Source organism: Salmo trutta, chromosome 35, assembly GCF_901001165.1.
Source record: "Salmo trutta chromosome 35, fSalTru1.1, whole genome shotgun sequence".
NCBI lineage: Eukaryota > Metazoa > Chordata > Actinopteri > Salmoniformes > Salmonidae > Salmo > Salmo trutta.
Window position 1 is genome coordinate 17,463,969 of NC_042991.1, and position 23,257 is coordinate 17,487,225.

General features: G+C 44.5%; 1 protein-coding gene across 3 annotated transcripts in view; it reads left to right on the forward strand.

Moving 5' to 3' along the window:
• Window positions 1-23,257, forward strand: part of LOC115174746 (calcipressin-2) — a 126,840-nt gene that overhangs the window by 39,548 nt on the left and 64,035 nt on the right. The window contains exon 1 of one of the 3 annotated variants that reach the window (XM_029733570.1): window positions 14,668-14,936. The exons of the other annotated variants lie outside the window; for them this stretch is intronic. Within the exon in view, the coding sequence (XP_029589430.1) occupies window positions 14,850-14,936 (87 nt within the window). The 5' untranslated portion in view covers window positions 14,668-14,849. Of the gene's footprint in view, window positions 1-14,667; window positions 14,937-23,257 lie in introns of those variants that run through there. 3 annotated transcript variants of the gene reach the window in all.

The window sequence follows — 23,257 nt, forward strand, 5'->3', positions numbered from 1 at the left end:
TCTCTCTTCAATGACATTTCAGAGAGGATGCCCTGGCACCTCTGCTGGCGCTCTCCAGTAACTAAGGAAACACTCTTGACTTCCCAGAGTGCACCAGGCTACAGCCTCCCCGCCATGTGACACAGACTGTCAGGTCACACTGACCTTGAGAACATGCTGCGTTTGTTTCTGATGTTGTCTGTTGAATTTAGATATGCATAGTGCTCCCCTCCTTCATTTAGAAAAGGACTGTGAGTGAGTGAGTGAGTGAGTGAGTGAGTGAGTGAGTGAGTGAGGTAGGTAGGTAGGTAGGTAGGTGTGTTTTGGGTTAGAGATGGAATGGATGGAGCAGAACCTATGTCAGAGATATGGAGGGGGATGGAGAGAGAAGAGGGGGGCACCAAGTTGGACAGTGGTCTGTATCAGTTTATTGATTGAAGGGAGGGGGGATTAAGGAAGAAGGAATGGCCTGGACACGTGAGCTAACCACACAATGGTTTCCACTGTTGCCCCTAGTGGACACACATTGATAATGCACTCTCTGTTTCATAACAGGTTTAAACTGATAGAAGATTTACTCCCATAGAAAACAGAACAATGTACAGTGCATTCGGAAAGTATTTAGACCCCTTGACTTTTTCCACAGTTTGTTACATTACAGTCTTATTCTAAAATGGATTAAATTACCTTTTTTCCTCATCAATCTACACACAGTAGCCCATAATGACATTTTTGCAAATGTATTAAAAATAAAAACAGAAATGCATTTATTTACATAAGAATTCAGACCCTTTGCTATGAGACTCGAAATTGAGGTCAGGTGCATCCTGTTTCCATTGATCATCCTTGAGATGTTTCTACAACTTGATTGGAGTCCACCTGTGGTAAATTCAATTGATTGGGCATGATTTGGAAAGGCACACACCTGTCTATATAAGGTCCCACAGTTTACAGTGCATGTCAGAGCAAAAACCAAGCCATGAGGTCTAAGGAATTGTCCGTAGAGCTCTGAGACAGGATTGTGTCGACGCACAGATCTGGGGAAGGGTAGCAAAACATTTCTGCAGCATTGAAGGTCCCCAAGAACCCAGTGGCCTCCATCATTCTTAAATGGAAGAAGTTTGGAACCACCAAGACTCTTCCTAGAGCTGGCCGCCCAGCCAAACTGAGAAAACGGGGGAGAAGGGCCTTGGTCAGGGAGGTGATCAAGAACCCAGAGCTCCTCTGTGGAGATGGGAGAACTTTCCAGAAGGACAACCATCTCTGCACCACTCCACTAATCAGGCCTTTATGGTAGACTGGCCAGACGGAAGCCACTCCTCAGTAAAAGGCACATGACAGCCCGCTTGACACCTAAAGGACTCGACCCATGAGAAACGATATTCTCTGGTCTGATGAAATCAAGATTGAACTCTTTGGCTTGAATGCCAAGTGTCAAATCTGGAGGACACCTGGCACCATCCCTAGGGTGAAGCATGGTGGTGGCAGCATCATGCTGTGGGGATATTTTTCAGTGGCAGGGACTGGGAGACTAGTCAAGATCGAGGGACTAGTCAGGATCCTTGATGAAAACCTGCTCCACAGCGCTCCGGACCTCAGACTGGGGTGAAGTTTTACCTTCCAACAGGACAACGACCCTAAACACACACCCAAGACAACGCAGGAGTGGCTTTGGGACAAGTCTCTGAATGTCCTTGAATGGCCCAGCCAGAGCCCGGATTTGAACCCAATCAAACATCTCTGGAGAGATCTGACAATAACTGTAACTTAACAAAATGTGGAAAAAATTAAGGCTTCTGAATACTTTCTGAATGCACTGTATCTGCAATTCATCCTATGAGTAAATAAACCACTGATGACGCTCATCACGAAATAAAATCAACCACCACAATCAGAAATAATTCACACATTTACTAGTGTGGCTTTAGTTTCAATGTCATTCTGAGAGTCACCCAAGGAGCGGTATGTAGCCCAGCGGCTAAAGAGTTGGACATGTAGCCGAAAGGTCTCCAGTTCAAATCCCAGTCCGGGCATTGTAAAAGGGGGGAAATTGATCTGGCAACTGGAGGGCTGCTGGGTTCATATTTTAACCCCAAAACCCCCTACCGTTTGGTCCTTAAGCAAGGCCCGTAACCCCACACCATGCTCTCCATCCAGCTTGACCCTGTACTCCTCTCAACTGTGTGTCTGAAGAGGGAAGATTCATTTCCGTTGTTCACTGTAACTATGGACAATAAAGTTGTATTGTATTTTACCCCCTCTTCTCCTGTCACACAGACCATCTTGCTCTGTAGCTCAAACGGCCCTCTCTGTCTGAGGAGCAGTTCTTTAATCCTGCCAATGTGAATAGTGTCTTCGACCTGTGAATGGTAGATTCAGTTTGGTTGACCTGACCAGGTTGATGCATGCTCCAATGTCTCTCTCTTCTCCTTTTAATCTGTTCTCTTTCTATTTCTTTTCTCCTTCTCTTCATCCTCCCCTCTTTCTCCCTCTCCCTCTCATCCCTGCATTGTGTGCTGCTGAGCTGAGTCCACTGGCGTCAAAACGAGTCTTTCATCAGCCCTCTCATTAATCAAGTCATCACTCTGCAGTCTTCTGTCTCGCTCTTTTCCCTCTCTCGTATGCTCGCTTGCTTTTCCCCTTTCTATCCCTCTCTCCCTTTGACTCACTGGTTCATTCCCTTTCTCTCTTTCCTCCAAGTCCCCTTCTCTCTCTCTCTCCCTGCAGGCTTCAACTCAGGAGCTACATTTTAAACTGTGATATGCCCCTGAAAACACACAAACACAGTTGAGAGAGAGAGACACACACACACACACACACACACACACTGACACCCTTTTGAGCTAGTTTTAGCTTTGCCTGTGAGTGCACTGCCTCTTTGACGTCATTGCAGAGATTGCTCAGTTGTCTGTGAGGAGAGAGTGAGAGCTGGTGTGAGACACCTCACCACGTCCTAGTATTAGCATCACAAAATAAGTTCTGCAGCCGCTCCTCTCCCCCTCTGAGAGATGTAGCCTAGCTATTTCCTCCAGCCGCTCCTCTCCCCCTCTGAGAGATGTAGCCTAGCTATTTCCTCCAGCTGCTCCTCTCCCCCTCTGAGAGATGTAGCCTAGCTATTTCCTCCAGCTGCTCCTCTCCCCCTCTGAGAGATGTAGCCTAGCTATTTCCTCCAGCTGCTCCTCTCCCCCTCTGTGAGATATAGCCTAGCTATTTCCTCCAGCTGCTCCTCTCCCCCTCTGAGAGATGTAGCCTAGCTATTTCCTCCAGCTGCTCCTCTCCCCCTCTGTGAGATGTAGCCTAGCTATTTCCTCCAGCTGCTCCTCTCCCCCTCTGAGAGATGTAGCCTAGCTATTTCCTCCAGCCGCTCCTCTCCCCCTCTAAGAGATGTAGCCTAGCTATTTCCTCCTGTGATGGCCCTAACTGCAGATGTACCCCTGTGTATTGTAGCGTATAGGCACCACTGGCTGATCCAATTTGAGATTGACTGACTGGGAGGAAATAGGCTCCATCTGGCCACCTGCTTTTCCTTTAGATGGAGACGCTGATACAACTAGGTCCTGTGTGTCACACAGCGCGCTTTGAAGACAGCTGCAGCTTTGTTCTTGTGTCCAGGGATGGAAGCAGTAATGTAGAGTTACAGTAGATAGATGTGCGTCTATGGCTGTCACGCTTGGAGTGGACATGAGGCAGGACCCTAAAGGCGTCAACATGCTTCAGTTCGGCTGGCGGCTAGCCGAAGTCGGCTAGGCGAACCGAACGAGTGTGCTCGCATACTCCCTTATCCCTTAAAAGACCTTCGCTTGAAAAACTAGAAAAAAAGTGGCAATAGTACTGTTTGTCCCTGTACTGTAGCCAGTATATACTTCCTCAAAATAGTCCGAATTAATCTAAGATCAAATTTGCCGTTTTGGCAGAGGAGATCATTTTTTACAATTTTCATATTAACTAAGATGTTTGGTGCAGTATTTCTCAATGAAAAAATGGACTTGAAAACGAGTCGTCTCTCATTGAATGACAACAGACTTTATTGAAGAATCCCTACAGTTGACCAACCACGGACGAAGGGGGGTATAAAGAAAACATTTTGTGTGCCCGAACAGCTGAAAAAAAACCGTACCGAAGTCCAAAACGAACAAACTCTTCCGAACTGTTTCAGCTGGGAAGCATGCGGACGCCTTAATAAAGGCAATTAGTCCCAGTGTCTTCAGTGTCTCCACTTCACATGGGCAGGCTGGCAGTACAGTAAGTGCACCAATGCCTCTTATGGTATACAGTTTGTAGCATACTACAGTGAGGGAAAAAAGTATTTGATCCACTGCTGATTTTGTACGTTTGCCCACTGACAAAGAAATGATCAGTCTATAATTTTAATGGTAGGTTTATTTGAACAGTGAGAGACAGAATAACAACAAAAAAATCCAGAAAAACGCATTTCAAAAATGTTATAAAATGATTTGCATTCTAATGAGGGAAATAAGTATTTGACCCCCTCTCAATCAGAAAGATTTCTGGCTCCCAGGTGTATTTTATACAGGTAACAAGCTGAGATTAGGAGCACACTCTTAAAGGGAGTGATCCTAATCTCAGTTTGTTACCTGTATAAAAGACACCTGTCCACAGAAGCAATCAATCAATCAGATTCCAAACTCTCCACCATGGCCAAGACCAAAGAGCTCACCAAGGATGTCAGGGACAAGATTGTAGACCTACACAAGGCTGGAATGGGCTACAAGACCATCGCCAAGCAGCTTGGTGAGAAGGTGACAACAGTCGGTGCGATTATTCGCAAATGGAAGAAACACAAAAGAACTGTCAATCTCCCTCGGCCTGGGCTCCATGCAAGATCTCACCTCGTCGAGTTGCAATGATCATGAGAATGGTGAGGAATCAGCCCAGAACTACACGGGAGGATCTTGTCAATGATCTCAAGGCAGATGGGACCATAGTCACCAAGAAAACAATTGGTAACACACTACGCCGTGAAGGACTGAAATCCTGCAGCACCCGCAAGGTCCCCCTACTCAAGAAAGCACATATACATGCCCGTCTGATGCCAATGAACATCTGAATGATTCAGAGGACAACTGGGTGAAAGTGTTGTGGTCAGATGAGACCAAAATGGAGCTCTTTGGCATCAACTCAACTCGACGTGTTTGGAGGAGGAGGAATGCTGCCTATGACCCCCAAGAACACCATCCCCACCGTCAAACATGGAGGTGGAAACATGATGCTTTGGGGGTGTTTTTCTGCTAAGGGGACAGGACAACTTCACCGCATCAAAGGGACGTTGGACGGGGCCATGTACCGTCAAATCTTGGGTGAGAACCTCCTTCCCTCAGCCAGGACAATGAAAATGGGTCGTGGATGGGTATTCCAGCATGACAATGATTCAAAACACACGGCCAAGGCAACAAAGGAGTGGCTCAAGAAGAAGCACATTAAGGTCCTGGAGTGGCCTAGCCAGTCTCCAGACCTTAATCCCATAGACAATCTGTGGAGGGAGCTGAAGGTTCGAGTTGCCAAACGTCAGACTCGAAACCTTAATGACTTGGAGAAGATCTGCAAAGAGGAGTGGGACAAAATCCCTCCTGAGATGTGTGCAAACCTGGTGGCCAACTACAAGAAACGTCTGACGTCTGTGATTGCCAACAAGGGTTTTGCCACGAAGTACTAAGTCATGTTTTGCAGAGGGGTCAAATACTTATTTCTCTCATTAAAATGCAAATCAATTTATAACATTTTTGACATGCATTTTTCTGGATTTTTGTTGTTGTTATCTCTCACTGTTCAAATAAACCTACCATTAAACTTAAAGACTGATCATTTCTTTGTCAGTGGGCAAACATACAAAATCAGCAGGGGATCAAATAGTTTTTTCCCTCACTGTATATACTCATTTGCATTCGTATTGGACAACATTGATTCTTTCTTTCTTCAGATTTCCCCCTCTTCTATTTGCTGGCATCCAATCATTTTCCATTTGCTCCATCTCTTTCCTTCTCCATCAATATCTCACCTTTTGTTTTACCCCCATTTTTCCTCTCAGGCTCTCTTCCCCCAGCAACTATAGTGTAGATTTAGTCACACCTTCATTTGCTCACCTTATATGAACCTCACCTCACCATGTTGTCATCTCAACCACAGCTCTCTCTCTCTCTCTCTCTGCTCTCTCTCCAAATCTATCTCCCTCTCCTTCTCTCCCCCTCTCTTTTTCTTTCTATCAATTTCTAGCTCACTCTACTCTCTTTCTCTCTCATCCCGCTCTCTCTTTCCTCTCTCTCTCTCCCTCCCTTCATCTCCTCTCTCCTCCCCCTCTCTTCTCTCTGTGCTGACTGCTGACTGTTATGGCAGCATATCGGTGTGACTGGGTCTGAATGCTCAGTGAGGTAGTGCTGCAGTGGAGGCAGCAGTCTGAGATTAGGGACATTACCATAACAAACCCCTCACAGATTGGTTCTGGGCCTCCTCACATCGGGTCCTGGCAGCACTACAGTATTTTTTTAGGAGCAGATTGACGTTTACTGGGATGAATCTTGTCCTGGAGGCAGAGTTAAGTGATTTCCAGTAGATGGGCCAGTGGCAATTTCCCAATATCATCAAAATTCATGAAAACAAAAATGTGCTTTTTGTACTTAATTTAAGTTTAGGGTTAGACATAAGGTTAGCAGTGAGGTTAGATTTAAAATCAAATGTTATGACTTGTGTGACTATGCCAGCTAGTGAATACCCTGCAGAGCTACCACCAGGTCATGAGTCAACCCAATAAATACCAACCTGCATTCTCTTCAGGCATAGCCAGGCCAGCATCAGTCAGTACCAGAGGCCCCGGGGAGGGCCTGGTTATAAGGGCTCAGGGCCAGACCCAGATGCAGACACGGGAGGCAGATGGTTTGAGTATTTGATATTTATTATTTCCAAAAAGGGTAGTCAAGAGAATGGTCGTGGACAGGAAAATGGTCAAAACCAGTTTAGAGTCCAGGAGGTACAGAGTGACAGGCAGGCTCGAGGTCAGGGCAGGCAGACTGGTCAGGCAGGTGGGTACGGAGTCCAGAAAACAGGCAAGAGTCAAAACCGAGAGGACTAGCAAAAGAGAGAATAGCAAAGCAGGAGCACTGGAAAAACACGCTGGTTGACGTGAAACAGACAAGACGAACTGGCACAGAGAGACAGGAAACACAGGGATAAATACACTGGGGAAAATAAGCGACACCTGGAGGGGGTGGAGACATTCACAAGGACAGGTGAAACAGATCAGGGCGTTACACTGGTGTATCAGGCTGGGTCTTAATGAAGAATACGTCCCTGTGTTTATTGTTGACTGTCTGTGAGAAGATAGGATGGCTCTCTCTGTCATTCACCACACCTCATTGTTTTAGAGGAAAAAGGGGGACGCTTGCAAGCCGAAGAACACCATCCCAACCATGAAGCACGGGGGTGGCAGCATCATGTTATGGGGGTGCTTTGCTACAGGAGGGACTGGTGCACTTCACAAAATAGATGGCATCATGAGGTAGGAAAATTATGTAGATATATTGAAGCAACATCTCAAGACATCAGTCAGGAAGTTAAAGCTTGGTCGCAAATGGGTCTTCCAAATGGACAATGATCCCAAGCATACTTCCACATTTGTGGCAAAATGGCTTAAAGGACAACAAAGTCAAGGTATTGGAGTGGTCATCACAAAGCCCTGATCTCAATCCTCTAGAAAATTTGTGGGCAGAACTGAAAAAGCGTTTGCGAGCAAGGAGGTCTACAAACCTGACTCAGTTACACCAGCTCTGTCAGGAGGAATAGGCCAAAATTCACCCAACTTATTGTGGGAACCTTGTGGAAGGCTACCCGAAACGTTGGACCCAAGTTAAACAATTTAAAGGCAATGCTACCAAATACTAATTGAGTGTATGTAAACATCTAACCCACTGGGAATGTGATGAAAGAAATAAAAGCAGAAATAAATCATTCTCTCTACTATTATTCTTACATTTCACATTCTTAAAATAAAGTGGTGATCCTAACTGACCTAAGACAGGGAATTGTTACTAGGATTAAATATCAGGAATTGTGAAAACTGGGTTTAAATGTATTTGGCTAAGGTGTATGTAAACTTCCGACTTCAACTGTGTGTGAGAATGCTGTTCATTGACTACAGCTCAGCATTCAACACTATAGTGCCTACAAAGCTCCTCACTAAGCGATGGACCCTGGGTCTAAACACCTTCTTCTGCAACTGGATCCTGAACTTCCTGACGGGCCACCCTCAGGTGGTAAAGGTAGGCAACAACATGTCTGCCGCGCTGATCCTCAACACTGGGGCCCCTCAGGGGTGCCTGCTTAGTCCCCTACTGTACTCCCTGTTCACCCACGACTGCATGACCAAACACGACTCCAACACCATCATTAAGTTTGCTGACGACACAACCGACATCGGTGAGACAGCCTATAGGGAGGAGGTCAGAGACCTGGCATTGTGGTGCCAGGACAACAACCTCTCCCTCAACGTGAGCAAGACAAAGGACATGATCGTGGACTACAGGAAAAGGCGGGCTGAACAGGTCCCCATTAACATTGACAGGGCTGTAGCGGAGCAGGCCGAGAGTTTCACTTTCCATGGTGTTCACATCACCAACAAACTATCATGGTCCAAACACACCAAGACAGTCATGATGAAGGCACAACAACACCTTTTCCCCGTAAGGAGAGTGAAAAGATTTGGCATGGGTCCCCAGATCCTCAAAAAGTTATACAGCTGCACCATGAAGAGCATACTGACTGGTTTCATCACCGCCTGGTATGGCAACTGCTAGGCATCGGACCGTAAGGTGCTACAGAGGGTAGTGTGTACGGCCGAGTACATCACTGGGGCCAAGCTTCCTGCCATCCAGGACCTATATACTAGGCGGTGTGAGAGGAAGGCCCCAAAGAAATGTCAGACTCGTCACCCTAGTCATAGACTTGTCTCTGCTACCACACGGCAAGCGGTACTGGAGCCCAAGTCTAGGTTCAAAAGGCTCCTGAACAGCTTCTACCCACAAGCCATAAGACTGCTGAACAATTAATCAAATGGCCACCCGGACTATTTACATTGGTTGTGTGTTTCAATGAATTCTAAGCTGTTTTGTATGTACTTGTGTACTTGAAAATGTCGTTTGTCTGTGTGGTTGCGTGCAGTGCATGCACATGTACACTGTTTATAATGTCAACGTTGAAACACTCATCTTGAACTTAGAAACAGCTCTGTCTGTCTGTGTTGTCCAGAGACTCCTTTGACAACAGGCAGTTCCCAGCAGAGTCTGGGTACAAAGGTCTCTCTCTGGGCTGCTGTTCCACTGAACACTAGATTTTCCATTTCCCCTATTAAGGTTTTGTCTGTCAATAACTGGTTAGAAGACTGGGTGGGCCTTCCATTGTGACTCTCCTTTATCTAATCAAGGGTTTCCCACAGGCAGGCAGGCCGTTGTGGCCGGAGTGATGATGGCTTTGTGTGGCCAAAGATAAGCAGCTAAATGGATGGACTGGGCTTTGTTTACAGTAGAACACCGTGGCGAGTGGGAGGCTTTATTGGTTTAAACTGATTGTTTGGTTTCAACTTACCTTATATACAGTTGAGTCCTGATAAGTACACATCGGATAAGTGAACATACATCAGTTTAAGTGCAGTTCTGTTGATCAATCCCATTTCACTTGCTTCAGATATCAGGAGTGGACTGTATTCCATTGACTCTGCTGTTACTGTCTCTCTCATCTAACTCTGGTCACGTTTCTACTCTATTGCCATGTGGACAAGTGACTGTTAAACTGCTCCGCTTATGCAGACAGTCTGTCTTTGTGTGTGTTTTATGAAGGACCTTGTAGTGGTGTGTGAAATCAGCCCCAGCCTCTGTCTTAGCCAGCGCAATTAGTCTAAGCGATGTGGTCTTGGTCTGGCTGTGTTGAAGCCCTTATACTCTTTTATTAACAGCTCAACGACACAAACGGGTCCTTGTGAGTCAGGTGGGTTTATGAAATGGTGTTCAAAGCTACCTGCTGGTCGCCCCCCCACCGGTTTGTGACAGGCTGAGATGGGTTGTTTATCGACACCAAAGAAAACCGTGTGTGTGTGTGTGTGTGTGTGTGTGTGTGTGATATCGGGTGACAGAGGCTGATTTTCCATTAAGGAAGGACAACATAAAATATTACATTGGCACTGCAGGATCGTTCTGTCAATACACCCGAATAGACAGAGGGGAGAGAGGGCAAAAGAGAGAGTAAGAGATAGAGAAAGGAGATGGAGTGGAGAGAGGCAAACACATGCTACCCTCTATGCAGTGTACCTGGTTGGCATTAGTGTGAGTGTATGACTTAACACAGTCATGCAATACTGCCATATAATAACCTGTTCCTTGCCTCAGCATGGCTGATGTTCTGTGCATTGCATGTATTCACATACAGATGAGTACTATCCCGGTCTATGTGTATTCCATGGAGGGGAAGTGTTAGCTGTATTCCATGGAGGGAAAGTGTTAGCTGTATTCCATGGAGGTAATGTGTTAGCTGTATTCTATGGAGGTAATGTGTTAGCTGTATTCCATGGAGGTAACGTGTTAGCTGTATTCCATGGAGGTAATGTGTTAGCTGTATTCCATGGAGGTAACGTGTTAGCTGTATTCCATGGAGGTAATGTGTTAGCTGTATTCCATGGAGGTAATGTGTTAGCTGTATTCTATGGAGGTAATGTGTTAGCTGTATTCCATGGAGGTAATGTGTTAGCTGTATTCCATGGAGGTAATGTGTTAGCTGTATTCTATGGAGGTAATGTGTTAGCTGTATTCCATGGAGGTAATGTGTTAGCTGTATTCCATGGAGGTAATGTGTTAGCTGTATTCCATGGAGGTAACGTGTTAGCTGTATTCCATGGAGGTAACGTGTTAGCTGTATTCCATGGAGGGAAAGTGTTAGCTGTATTCCATGGAGGTAACGTGTTAGCTGTGTTCCATGGAGGGAAAGTGTTAGCTGTATTCCATGGAGGGAAAGTGTTAGCTGTATTCCATGGAGGGAAAGTGTTAGCTGTATTCCATGGTGGTAATGTGTTAGCTGTATTCCACGGAGGGAAAGTGTTAGCTGTATTCCATGGAGGTAACGTGTTAGCTGTATTCCATGGAGGTAACGTGTTAGCTGTATTCTATGGAGGTAACGTGTTAGCTGTATTCTATGGAGGTAACGTGTTAGCTGTATTCTATGGAGGTAATGTGTTAGCTGTATTCCATGGAGGTAACGTGTTAGCTGTATTCCATGGAGGTAACGTGTTAGCTGTATTCTATGGAGGTAATGTGTTAGCTGTATTCCATGGAGGTAATGTGTTAGCTGTATTCCATGGAGGTAACTTGTTAGGTGTATTCCATGGAGGTAACGTGTTAGCTGTATTCCATGGAGGGAAAGTGTTAGCTGTATTCCATGGAGGTAACGTGTTAGCTGTATTCCATGGAGGTAATCTGTTAGCTGTATTCCATGGAGGTAATGTGTTAGCTGTATTCCATGGAGGTAATGTGTTAGCTGTATTCCATGGAGGTAATGTGTTAGCTGTATTCCATGGAGGTAATGTGTTAGCTGTATTCCATGGAGGTAACGTGTTAGCTGTATTCCATGGAGGTAACGTGTTAGCTGTATTCCATGGAGGGAAAGTGTTAGCTTTATTCCATGGAGGTAATGTGTTAGCTGTATTCCATGGAGGTAATGTGTTAGCTGTATTCCATGGAGGTAACGTGTTAGCTGTATTCCATGGAGGTAACGTGTTAGCTGTATTCCATGGAGGGAAAGTGTTAGCTGTATTCCATGGAGGTAACGTGTTAGCTGTATTCCATGGAGGTAACGTGTTAGCTGTATTCCATGGAGGTAATCTGTTAGCTGTATTCCATGGAGGTAATGTGTTAGCTGTATTCCATGGAGGTAATGTGTTAGCTGTATTCCATGGAGGTAATGTGTTAGCTGTATTCCATGGAGGTAACGTGTTAGCTGTATTCCATGGAGGTAACGTGTTAGCTGTATTCCATGGAGGGAAAGTGTTAGCTGTATTCCATGGAGGTAACGTGTTAGCTGTGTTCCATGGAGGGAAAGTGTTAGCTGTATTCCATGGAGGGAAATTGTTAGCTGTATTCCATGGAGGGAAAGTGTTAGCTGTATTCCATGGAGGTAATGTGTTAGCTGTATTCCATGGAGGGAAAGTGTTAGCTGTATTCCATGGAGGGAAAGTGTTAGCTGTATTCCATGGAGGTAATGTGTTAGCTGTATTCTATGGAGGTAACGTGTTAGCTGTATTCTATGGAGGTAACGTGTTAGCTGTATTCTATGGAGGTAATGTGTTAGCTGTATTCTATGGAGGTAATGTGTTAGCTGTATTCCATGGAGGTAACGTGTTAGCTGTATTCCATGGAGGTAACGTGTTAGCTGTATTCTATGGAGGTAACGTGTTAGCTGTATTCTATGGAGGTAACGTGTTAGCTGTATTCTATGGAGGTAACGTGTTAGCTGGATTCCATGGAGGTAACGTGTTAGCTGTATTCCATGGAGGTAACGTGTTAGCTGTATTCTATGGAGGTAATGTGTTAGCTGTATTCTATGGAGGTAATGTGTTAGCTGTATTCTATGGAGGTAATGTGTTAGCTGTATTCTATGGAGGTAATGTGTTAGCTGTATTCTATGGTACCTCTGTTGTTTACCCTGGACAAATGGTTGCGTTTCACCACCGGGTAGCTCAGATTCTAAGACGAGGAGAAGGAGGCAGACTGGTCAGTGGAAGATGTGATATGAACACAAAGCACCGCTGTAAAATAACGTCAGCATTAGACCCATGTATTAATCATCATTTCATCCTTTGATATATCACAAGTAGTGTTTACTACAGTAGAATGATTATTATATGACTATGAGTGGTTATACTAGTATTTTAACAATCTTTTTAGAATATTAAATGAATTGGTATATGTTTCATTAGCCTCACCAACGCTGCCTGATCCCGCAAGCTTACATGATTGTTGCTGCACGTCAGTGGCGGTCGGTGCCGTTTAAGATGAGGGAGGATGATCATTTTTTTAATGAACATGGCCTTATTTCTATTACAGCGTATTGGATGACTGTCATTCATATTCCATTCACCCAGCTCAATGTAACAGCGATAGGTTTAGGCTACTACATGATACTCACATTTTCCCTATACCCATCATGAGGTTGCTACAACCTAGCTTATGAATGAAGGTTTACAACGTAGGTGCACACAGGTCGAGAGAATTTTGAATAATCCCGGTGACAGACAGTGACACATTCAATACCGCCTTGCACACTCTTGCCTGCATCTAGCTGTACTAGGGTGTAATCATTAGTCCAACAGTTGCAAACAAGCATTTCTATTGGACAATATCAGGTATGTTTATCCCTATTTCTTTACGTTTGCTTCAATTTAAGTAAACATTTTTCAACAGAATCGGCACGATGAATACACCCCTGTCATACGCGAACACAGTTCACTTACATAGCAGCCACATAAAAACAACTCGTTGTGTATATATAATTCCTTCAAGCATCTATCTATATACTCTCCTCCTCTCACCTTTTCCATCACTTATGGACTTCAGTGCACAAAACATCAGCTGTCTGTGACCAGGTGAAAAAACCTTTCCAAGCCAAACCTTCATATCATGACCGCTAACCGCTACACACAGCCTACATCGTTGTCATGTCATAGTCAACCAGAACTACTAGAACTAACACATTAGTAAACCCGCTACAATCATGCAGTACAGTGTACAGTCAGAAAGCAGTTTAGCAGGCCCCAGTGGCAATAAATTAATAAAACCAAAAGCTTACCTTGACTTGGAAGGGTTCCAGTGTTGGATAGCCATAGCCAGCTAGCTAACATAGCATCCCTCTCTGTTTGAGTAGGCAAAACGCTCTCTCTCTCTCTCTCTCTCACTCACTCACTCACTCACTCACTCACTCACTCACTCTTACTCTCTCTTCTCCCTAATTTTGGAATAAATTAATTTGTTAAAAACAGATAAACTATTGTCTTTCTCTCTGTTTGAGTCAACTATTCACCACATTTTATGCACTGCAGCGCTAGCTAGCTGTAGCTTATGCTTTCAGTACTAGATACATTCTCTGATCCTTTGATTGGGTGGACAACATGTCAGTTCATGCTGCAAGAACCATGAGCATTGAAGTCAAGGTACCCAGAGGAGGAGAGAAGCTAGCTGTCCTCCGGCTACACCATGGCGCTACCCTACAGAGTGCTGTTGAGACTACTGTAGTTCTTCATTGCAACAGTTTATTTTCATAAATTATTTGGTGACGTGAATATATTTACTATAAAAAGGACAACTTTTTTAAATTGTTCACTATTTATGAAGTTCACTGAGGAGGATGGTCCTCCCCTTCCTCCTCTGAGGAGCCTCCACTGCTGCACATGTAGCGCAGCGGGAATCAATCTGGTATTTATGAAGCTAATATTCCATATTCATACTGCAGAATATTATTTGAATCCTTCCCCAGAGCCAATGTGTCTGAGCGTGTCTCTTGATTTTAGGGAGCATGGTGTGGAATGCAAATCAACATTTGATATTGTGTGTGTGTGGAAGAGGGAGCGAGGGGGGGGGGGGGCTAGTGGTCTGATTCCTCTCGGCGTCTAGACTTCTCCAGTCAGCTAGCTCTGACTAACAACCAGCCTGCCTCATAGCTAGAGATTACTACAGAGTGGGCTCTTCAGAGCACAATACAACACACACACTCTCCCCCTCACACACACACACCGGCGTGAACACACAGCCAGGTGCTCCGGACCGAGACGTAGATTCTAGCAGTTATTTGTCTGTTTTAGCGGTACAGAGAGGAGCAAAGTGGAAATGCCTTCCCGAAACCTGGACTGTGATATCTTTGTCCTCATCGCCTGTGTGGTGGATGTTGAGGTGTTCACCAGTCAGGAGGTCAAGGTAGGACAAGATACACATACACACTCCTAGAAGGCAGCACAGAACACACTTCACACACACTTTAGAAGACAGGACTAGAATGTGTGTCCTATGGGTCTGTCTATGCTGCTCAAACAACTCTACACAACTGCATGCATTTTGTGCTTTCAGTCTGCAATTACTGTAAGACTATTCTGAGGTTGTGTCTGACAGTGTTGTACAGAACCGTTGTTTTGTCCCATCATCAGCCGACTAGAAGCGACACCATGTCAATGTAAACACTGTCTCGACTGTGAGTCCAGCAGGACCAGATGGATAAAAGGCTGTGTTCTGTTTGATTAGAGAGAGGTTAGCTAGTCATCTGTCAGTCACTCCACAGATGCCATTTTATTTAACCTCTATTTAACTAGGCAAGTCAGTTAAGAACAAATGTTTATTTACAATGATGGCTTAGGAACAGTGGGTTAACTGCCTTGTTCAGGGGCAGAACAACAGATTTTTACCTTGTCAGCTCGGGATTTGATTTAGCAACCTTTCAGTTACTGGCCCAATGCTCTAACCACTAGGCTACCCATGCGCATGCCTAGTGTAGTTGACAAGGTGTACAGGTTAGTACAGGTTAGCTGCCCAGCTAACCTGTACTGTCTGTTTCTGATTGTATTACTGTCTGTACATGCACCACAAACCTTTTGATGTATTGATTTTAACACTGAAGTATTATTTGAATGCACTGTATGCAGTTGGTGTTCATTTTACATCAAACATGTCAGAGCCTTTTTACCATTACTTTGATTTGTGTTGGAGCAAGTAACATTTTTAGGGTGAAGTGTGTTGAATTGCACAGCAAGATGCTGCAGCTTCGTTCTACTTTTGGCACTCTCAAATGTTCATCATTTACTTGCGTAAGACACACACCCACACACACTCATGCACACACTACTGTGCATCCATTGACCCCCAAAATAGTCAGTGATTAGGAAAGGAGGCTCTGTCTGAGTGATCATTACTCCTCCAATCACATTTGACCCACATGATTTGTTTAATGAATCACTGTCTGCTGCTGCTGCTCTGGTCTGGCTGCTCTCCCCACCACCATCTTCAACTGGGTTAATCATCTAGAATATAGAAGATTCTGGAATCTAGACTATCCTCTGATAGAAGATGAGGCAGAGAGACTGAAGAGATGAGGTTATGATTGGAGTGATGTGAAGGTTGGCGCTAGGGGGTAATGAGTAGCTAATGTACAGACTTGGTGGTTGGTCAGACGGATGGACGGACAGAGAGAACGACAGACAGTCTGCTCCTGATGTTGTGGACATACACTACCATTCAAAAGTTTGGGGTCACTTGTTTTTGAAAGGAAAGCACGTTTTTTTGTCCATTATAATAACATCAAATTGATCAGAAATACAGTGTAGACATTGTTAATGTTGTAAATGACTATTGTAGCTGGAAATGGCTTTTTTTTAATGGAATATCTATATAGGTGTACAGAGGCCCATTATCAGCAACCATCACTCCTGTGTTCCAATGGCACGTTGTGTTAGCTAATCCAAGTTTATCATTTTAAAAGGCTAATTGATCATTAGAAAACCCTTTTGCAATTAGAAAAGTTCTTTGTTTCTGGACATTTTGAGCCTGTAATCGAACCCATAAATCCTGATGCTCCAGATACTCAACTAGTCTAAAGAAGGCCAGTTTTATTGCTTCTTTAATCAGAACAACAGTTTTCAGCTGTGCTAACATAATTGCAAAAGGGTTTTCTATTGATCAATTAGCCTTTTAAAATGATAAACTTGGTTAGCCAACACAATGTGACATTGGAACACAGGAGTGATGGTTGCTGATAATGGGCCTCTGTACACCTATATAGATATTCCATTAAAAAAAATTCTGCAGTTTCCAGCTACAATAGTAATTTACAACATTAACAATGTCTACACTGTATTTCTGATCAATTTGATATTTTAATGGACAAAAAATGTGCTTTTCTTTTAAAAACAAGCACATTTCTAAGTGACCCCAAACTTTTGAACAGTAGTGTAGATGGAGGATAGCAGCTGAGATCCTAACCGCTCTGATTTGAACGCTAAAGCAGCTTCTCCCTATGTTTAGTCACAGCAGCTAATGGTGACCAAGTCACTTGTATCACTTGGTGCTGAGAATATCACTGACACAGATGTGTTATTTTACATGCTGCCAGGCTTCCATATCCCTTCTGCCACAGATCCTTATGAATATGGAGTGAAAATGGAGTGAATATGGAGTGAATATGGAGTGAATATGGAGTGAATACGGAATGAATATGGAGTGTTGAAGCCACTCAGTCGTGGGTTCTTAATGTTCACACGAGCACGTCTACAGCCTGACGTGACTGGTCAATGGTGTTGTTGACCATGACATGGCACCATGACCTCTCTCTCCCCCTTCTCTTTCCTCCTTTTTCTCCCCCTCCCTCCCTCCCTCTCTCCCTTCCTGCTCTCTCTCTCTCATTCTCTCTCTTCCTCTTTCTCCCTCCCTCTTCCACCCCCTTTCTCTCTCCCCCCACAGTCTACCTGTGTCCATGCTTTCCATTGAGCTGTGTCCTATACAGTCAAAAGAGGGGTTAGAGGTTGAGGCAGGCTGTAATGTCATTTAATGACAGGAGGAGCAGCCGGTCACAGAGACATGTCATCTCCCTCTTCAGCCCTACAGTAAGAAACTCACCAGTCACTAGAGTCAGGACCAGGGTCACTGTAATTCCTGTACCAGTCGTGAACTTGAACCCTGACTTGTGACCTATCAGCCTCCTGAATTTTGAAAGACTGAGCTATTATGGAGGTCTCTATGAAGGTTACAGTTACTGTAGTAGGCTGTGTTAATAATGAGTTGTTTTGACACTGTTCTCCTTGAATAAGTGAACTTGGTTCTGAACGGTATATGGTTTTCAGATTAACGTTTATGGGTGCGTTGTTTGGGATACTGTACTGTGGGTGATTGAGCACAGAAACACTATATTCCCAACACTAAACACTATCATTACTGAAGTAATTGCTGTGTGCTGACTATGGAAACATGACGGTGTATGAGGTCATGGCAGTGATTTGGGTTAAGCATGGGGTAGGTTCAGGTTGGAGTGTAGTTCAGGGTCATTGAGAGGGTAAAACTGTCTGTCAGCTGTATTTACAGGGAGGTATTTTCACAACATGGTTGTTAACATGAGGAAGTCACCATTTCTGTTAGTTCCTCTCTTTATACAACTATTACTATGATCCCAAGAGGTCCATTCATCATCATTCCTATTCAGCCAGTGTATGAAGAATCATTTTGGTTTCAATCATTCACATCTGTGTAGCTCTTTTTGAATATACTGTAGTTTTGTTCTTTCTGATCTACCACCATGATAGATAAAGCAACTGTGATGCCAGCATTTGTTCATATTGCATCTCTTTAGTGTCCCATTGTGTGAATTTAACATTCTATAACTGGATTCTCTGTTTAGTTGGGTGTTTCAAAGGTAAGGAGAAAGAGAACAGAGAAAGAGGGGCTCAAATAGAGAAGTTAGGAATGTTACTATGAACAAGCTTAACCTGGCACAGACATTAGATATTCTATCTCGTTGCACTGAGCAGTGGTTAGATAAAACCGACATTTCCATAAAGCCTGACCAATCACAATGTGCTGTAATAAAGTGTGGTGTTTTAATGAATGAGAATTCATTAACCTTTAACAAATCTATCCATGCCAGCTCTAATGGGCGACTTGTTCAATTTCTCCTCTAAGATGGAAAATCACATTGCAGTAAAATGACTGGATGGATGGATAGGGGATGTTATCAACAATCCTTCCTCCCCCACAAGCTTGCTATGTGAAATTTCCTGCCCTGGTTAAAACATGACCATTCCTTACACGAGGTTACACAACCCAGGAGCTATTTTTGGCTGTAGGTCAAGGTTCAACATGAAAAAGAGCAATCTGAGAGTCTAGAGTCTGGATGTGTTTAAGATGAATTATAGTTTCTTCCCCTAAAAGGAAGCGAGAACAGAAAAACCCTGTATTCTGGCCTCTGTTTCTTTAGTCTCTGGCAGATTCATCTCCTAGTCTGTCTGTGATTAAAGCCAAAGCCTGTGTTGTTAAAGTTGACATTCATCTGTGAATGAGTCTAAAGGTGAGTCTGGTTTCATGTTAAGTTGTTCTCCTCTCCTCTGCTGCCCCTGTTATGAAGGGATTGATGAGGTTAATGCCAGTAAGTGAACAGTAAACAGGCCTGTTTGGCTCTGGTAGCTTACCACTGTAATTACTTAAATATCCACACGCATACCGCATCGCCTTCAAAGGCGGCTGTGGAGAAAACACAACACCTTGGATCACTTTTGTTCCTTCCTCTAACACAGCCCCATTTAACTTGTAATGCTATTCCAGTGGAGAGCTGTTGTGTTCCTATTGGATGGAGTGCTTCTCATACTGATGAGGAACGTCTGTCCTGTCGTCCTTAGTGCTCCTGGTTTGCTGTAGATATCTGTGTGTTGCTCAAGGAGAGATGTCACTCTGTCACTCACTTAGCCCAGGGATATTCAACCGGAGTTCCGTGGGGGTACTGCAGGGGGTTCGCGAAAAACATCAAATAAAAATAAAAAATAAATAAAAAAACAATAGCTTTTTATTTTATTTGTTGTTTTTATGAATATCACTAGCAACAACAGAATAAACAATTTTTTTATTACATACCTACAGTAAAAAAGAGGAGAATTTACTGTATCTTTCCAATGATGTCAACTTCTCAACTCCTAATGTTGAGCAAATTACACTCATTGGAGCCAATTACACTCACTAGAGTATCTTACATAGGCTTTGAAAAAGCAGCCGTGAATAGGCTACCAGTGATGCTGGCTGTTGGTAAGCTTTCTTGACTTGCACATTCATTTTAGCCAACACATGGCTAACCTTTGTTTAACCAACTAAACCGACGCTCTTAGCGAAAATGTTTTTGGAGTTACCGTTCTAGCTAATAGGCTGTTAGTTTCCATTTCCTCTTCCAATTATAATGTGGGGAGGCCAAAATAATGAAAGTTCATTTATTTTTTTCACTAATGCATGATGGGGTCCCTGGGTCTCTGGTTCGTCTTGGCAAGAAAAAGTTGAAGACCCCTGACTTAGCCTATTTATAGCCTATTTATAGATGCCTTGTTATCATTGGTGGGGGTGGGCTTCACTATAGCAATGCAGTGGTGTTGGTGTGTTCTCTGAACGTAATACTCAGTGGTAATGTCATGCTTTACTGGGCTTTACTTGTAGACGCCAGAGAGAGCTGGATGTTTAGAAACCAGGGCTGCTGCTTGGCCTATCCCCAGGCTTCCTACACAACACATTATTTTCTCTCCATATCTCTGTTTTTTGCCGACTCACGTCTGATCTTGAGCAAGCCTTTGCGTCACCCCTTCCTCCCCCAAACTCTCAAATGTGATGCTGTCAACACAAGTACCCCAAATAGCCACTTAGCTCCACCAGTTATCATTGGTGGGGTTGTGGAAATATGCAGAGTACTGCTCATTTTCTCTGAATAAAATTGTGATTAATTATAACACTGTTAGTTAGCAGACACAATAATGCTAGACACCAATGTTCTTTGGCCAACGCACATCTCTCTCCCATTGACTGTCCGTGATATCTGTAGCACCACCGAACCACCATCCCCTCTCCTTTTACCCTCTCGTTTGCTTTTACTCTCATCCGGAGCACTTTGCTTCATTAGGATATTTATTTCCATAATTGGAGCACATAAACTGTGGAACGCAGTTTAATAGATTTGAGAATGGGCCCCTCCATCTTGACATTTAGTTTTAACAGCATGACTACCACAAACACCAGATGGCAGTTATGAGGATGTTCACTGTTCACCTTTATAGCTCTCTATTATCTAAGGGCACTTAGAGCCATCAGACGCCCGCACGAACAGGCTGGACTGTGCTACCTCTGCTCGTGTGTGTGTGTGTGTGTGTGTGTGTGTGTGCGTGCTCATGTACGAATAGGTCTTTGCTTGCGAGCCTGAGAATTGTCATGGCCCTGTTGCTAGTTGATGTTAAAAAGCTCTGATTGCTACTTCATGGGAAGTGACATTTCTCAGGCTGTATATGTTGGAGCTTTTATTTATTTAACCAGAAAAAGACCTGGAAAAGACCCTTGAGGTTAGAAACCTCTTTTTTCCAGTAAGCATAGTAATCTTGATAGCCTCTACATGATGGATGTGTTCTATTGGCGTAGCAGTAGGACGTGTGTGGCGTAGCAGTGGGACGTGTGTGGCGTAGCAGTGGGACGTGTGTGGCGTAGCAGTAGGACGTGTGTGGCGTAGCAGTGGGACGTGTGTGGCGTAGCAGTGGGACGTGTGTGGCGTAGCAGTGGGACGTGTGTGGCGTAGCAGTGGGACGTGTGTGGCGTAGCAGTGGGACGTGTGTGGCGTAGCAGTGGGACGTGTGTGGCGTAGCAGTGGGACGTGTGTGGCGTAGCAGTGGGACGTGTGTGTTTGTCTTTGTCTTATCCCGTGTAAATAGCCGGTCTTTTTCGTATATATCTTAAACTCACTTTCTATCTACGAACTAAATATACTTTCCTGCAACCCGCCTCACCCAATGTGGTACGGCTCTGCTATTTTATTCCTCATAACTGGAACTTCCATCAGGAGCTTTCCAGCTAACTAGCCACGGCTAGCGGTCTTCACCATTTTCTCGGTCACCAGCCAGCCTTAGCTCGGACAACACCTGCTCGGACAACAAGCGATATCAACCTAGAGCATATCGGACTGCTTCTCTCTACCACATCACCGGATTCCTGCCGCTCGGGATCATTAGAGCGGCTCATCACAGCTAGCTAGCTGCAAACGAGTGGCTACTGTTAGCTAACGCCTCTGTCCCGATGCAAGCACCAGCTAGCCTTGAGCTAGCCTCAAGCTAGGCCCATATACCAGCGAATTCTAGGGCTACAATACCTCCTTTGCCAATTGGCCTGAACTCTTTATTGTCGACACGGAGCCAGGTCCGGTATGTACCTAACTGACCCGCTCTGCCCATTCATCGCCATTTACTCGTTGTTGTCTTAGCTCTCCTGATCAACACCTGTGATTGCTTTATGCCTCTCTCTGATGTCAATATGCCTTGTCTACTGCTGTCTTGGCTAGTTTTTATTATTTTATTTCACCGTAGAGCCCTCAGTCCCGCTCAAAATGCCTTAGATAGCTCTTTTGTCCCACCCCACACACATGCGGAGACCTCACCTGGCTTAACTGGTGCCTCCAGAGATGAAACCACTCTCATCGTCACTCAACGCCTAGGTTTACCTTCACTGTACACACATCCAACCATACCCTTGTCTGTACATCATGCCCTGAATCTAACTTACCACGCCCAGAAATGTGCTCCTTTTATTCTCTGTCCCCAACGCACTAGACGACCAGTTCTTATAGCCTTTAGCCGTACCGTTATCCTACTCCTCCTCTATTCCTCTGGTGAGGTAGAGGTTAACCCAGGCACTGTAGCCACCAGTTCCACTCCTATTCCCCAGGCGCTATCATTTGTTGAATTCTGTAACCGAAAAAGCCTTGGTTTCATGCATGTTAACATCAGAAGCCTCCTCCCTAAGTTTGTTTTATTCACTGCTTTAGTACACTCCGCCAACCCTGATGTCCTAGCCGTGTCTGAATCCTGGCTTAGGAAGGCCACCAAAAATTCAGAAATTTCCATCCCCAACTACAACATTTTCCACCAAGATAGAACTGCCAAAGGGGGTGGAGTTGCAATCTACTGCAGAGATAGCCTGCAGAGTTCTGTCATACTATCCACGTCTGTGCCCAAACAGTTCGAGCTTCAACTTTTAAAAATCCACTTTTCCAGAAAGAAGTCTCTCACCATTGCCGCTTGTTATAAACCCTCCTCAGCCCCCAGCTGTGCCCTGGACACCATATGTGAATTAATTGCCCCCCATTTATCTTCAGAGTTTGTACTGTTAGGTGACCTAAACTGGGATATGCTTGACACCCGGCCATCCTACAATCTCCACTAGATGCCCTCAATCTCACACAAATGATCAAGGAACCTACCAGGTACAACCCTAAATCCGTAAATACGGGCACCCTCATTAATATCATCCTGACCAACCTGCCCTCTAAATACACCTCTGCTGTCTTCAACCAGGATCTCAGCGATCACTGCGTCCGTAATGGGTCCGCGGTCAAAGGACCACCCCTCATCACTGTCAAACGCTCCCTAAAACACTTCAGCGAGCAGGCCTTTCTAATCGACCTGGCCCAGGTATCCTGGAAGGAAATTGACCTCATTCCGTCAGTAGAGGATGCCTGGTTATTCTTTAAAAGT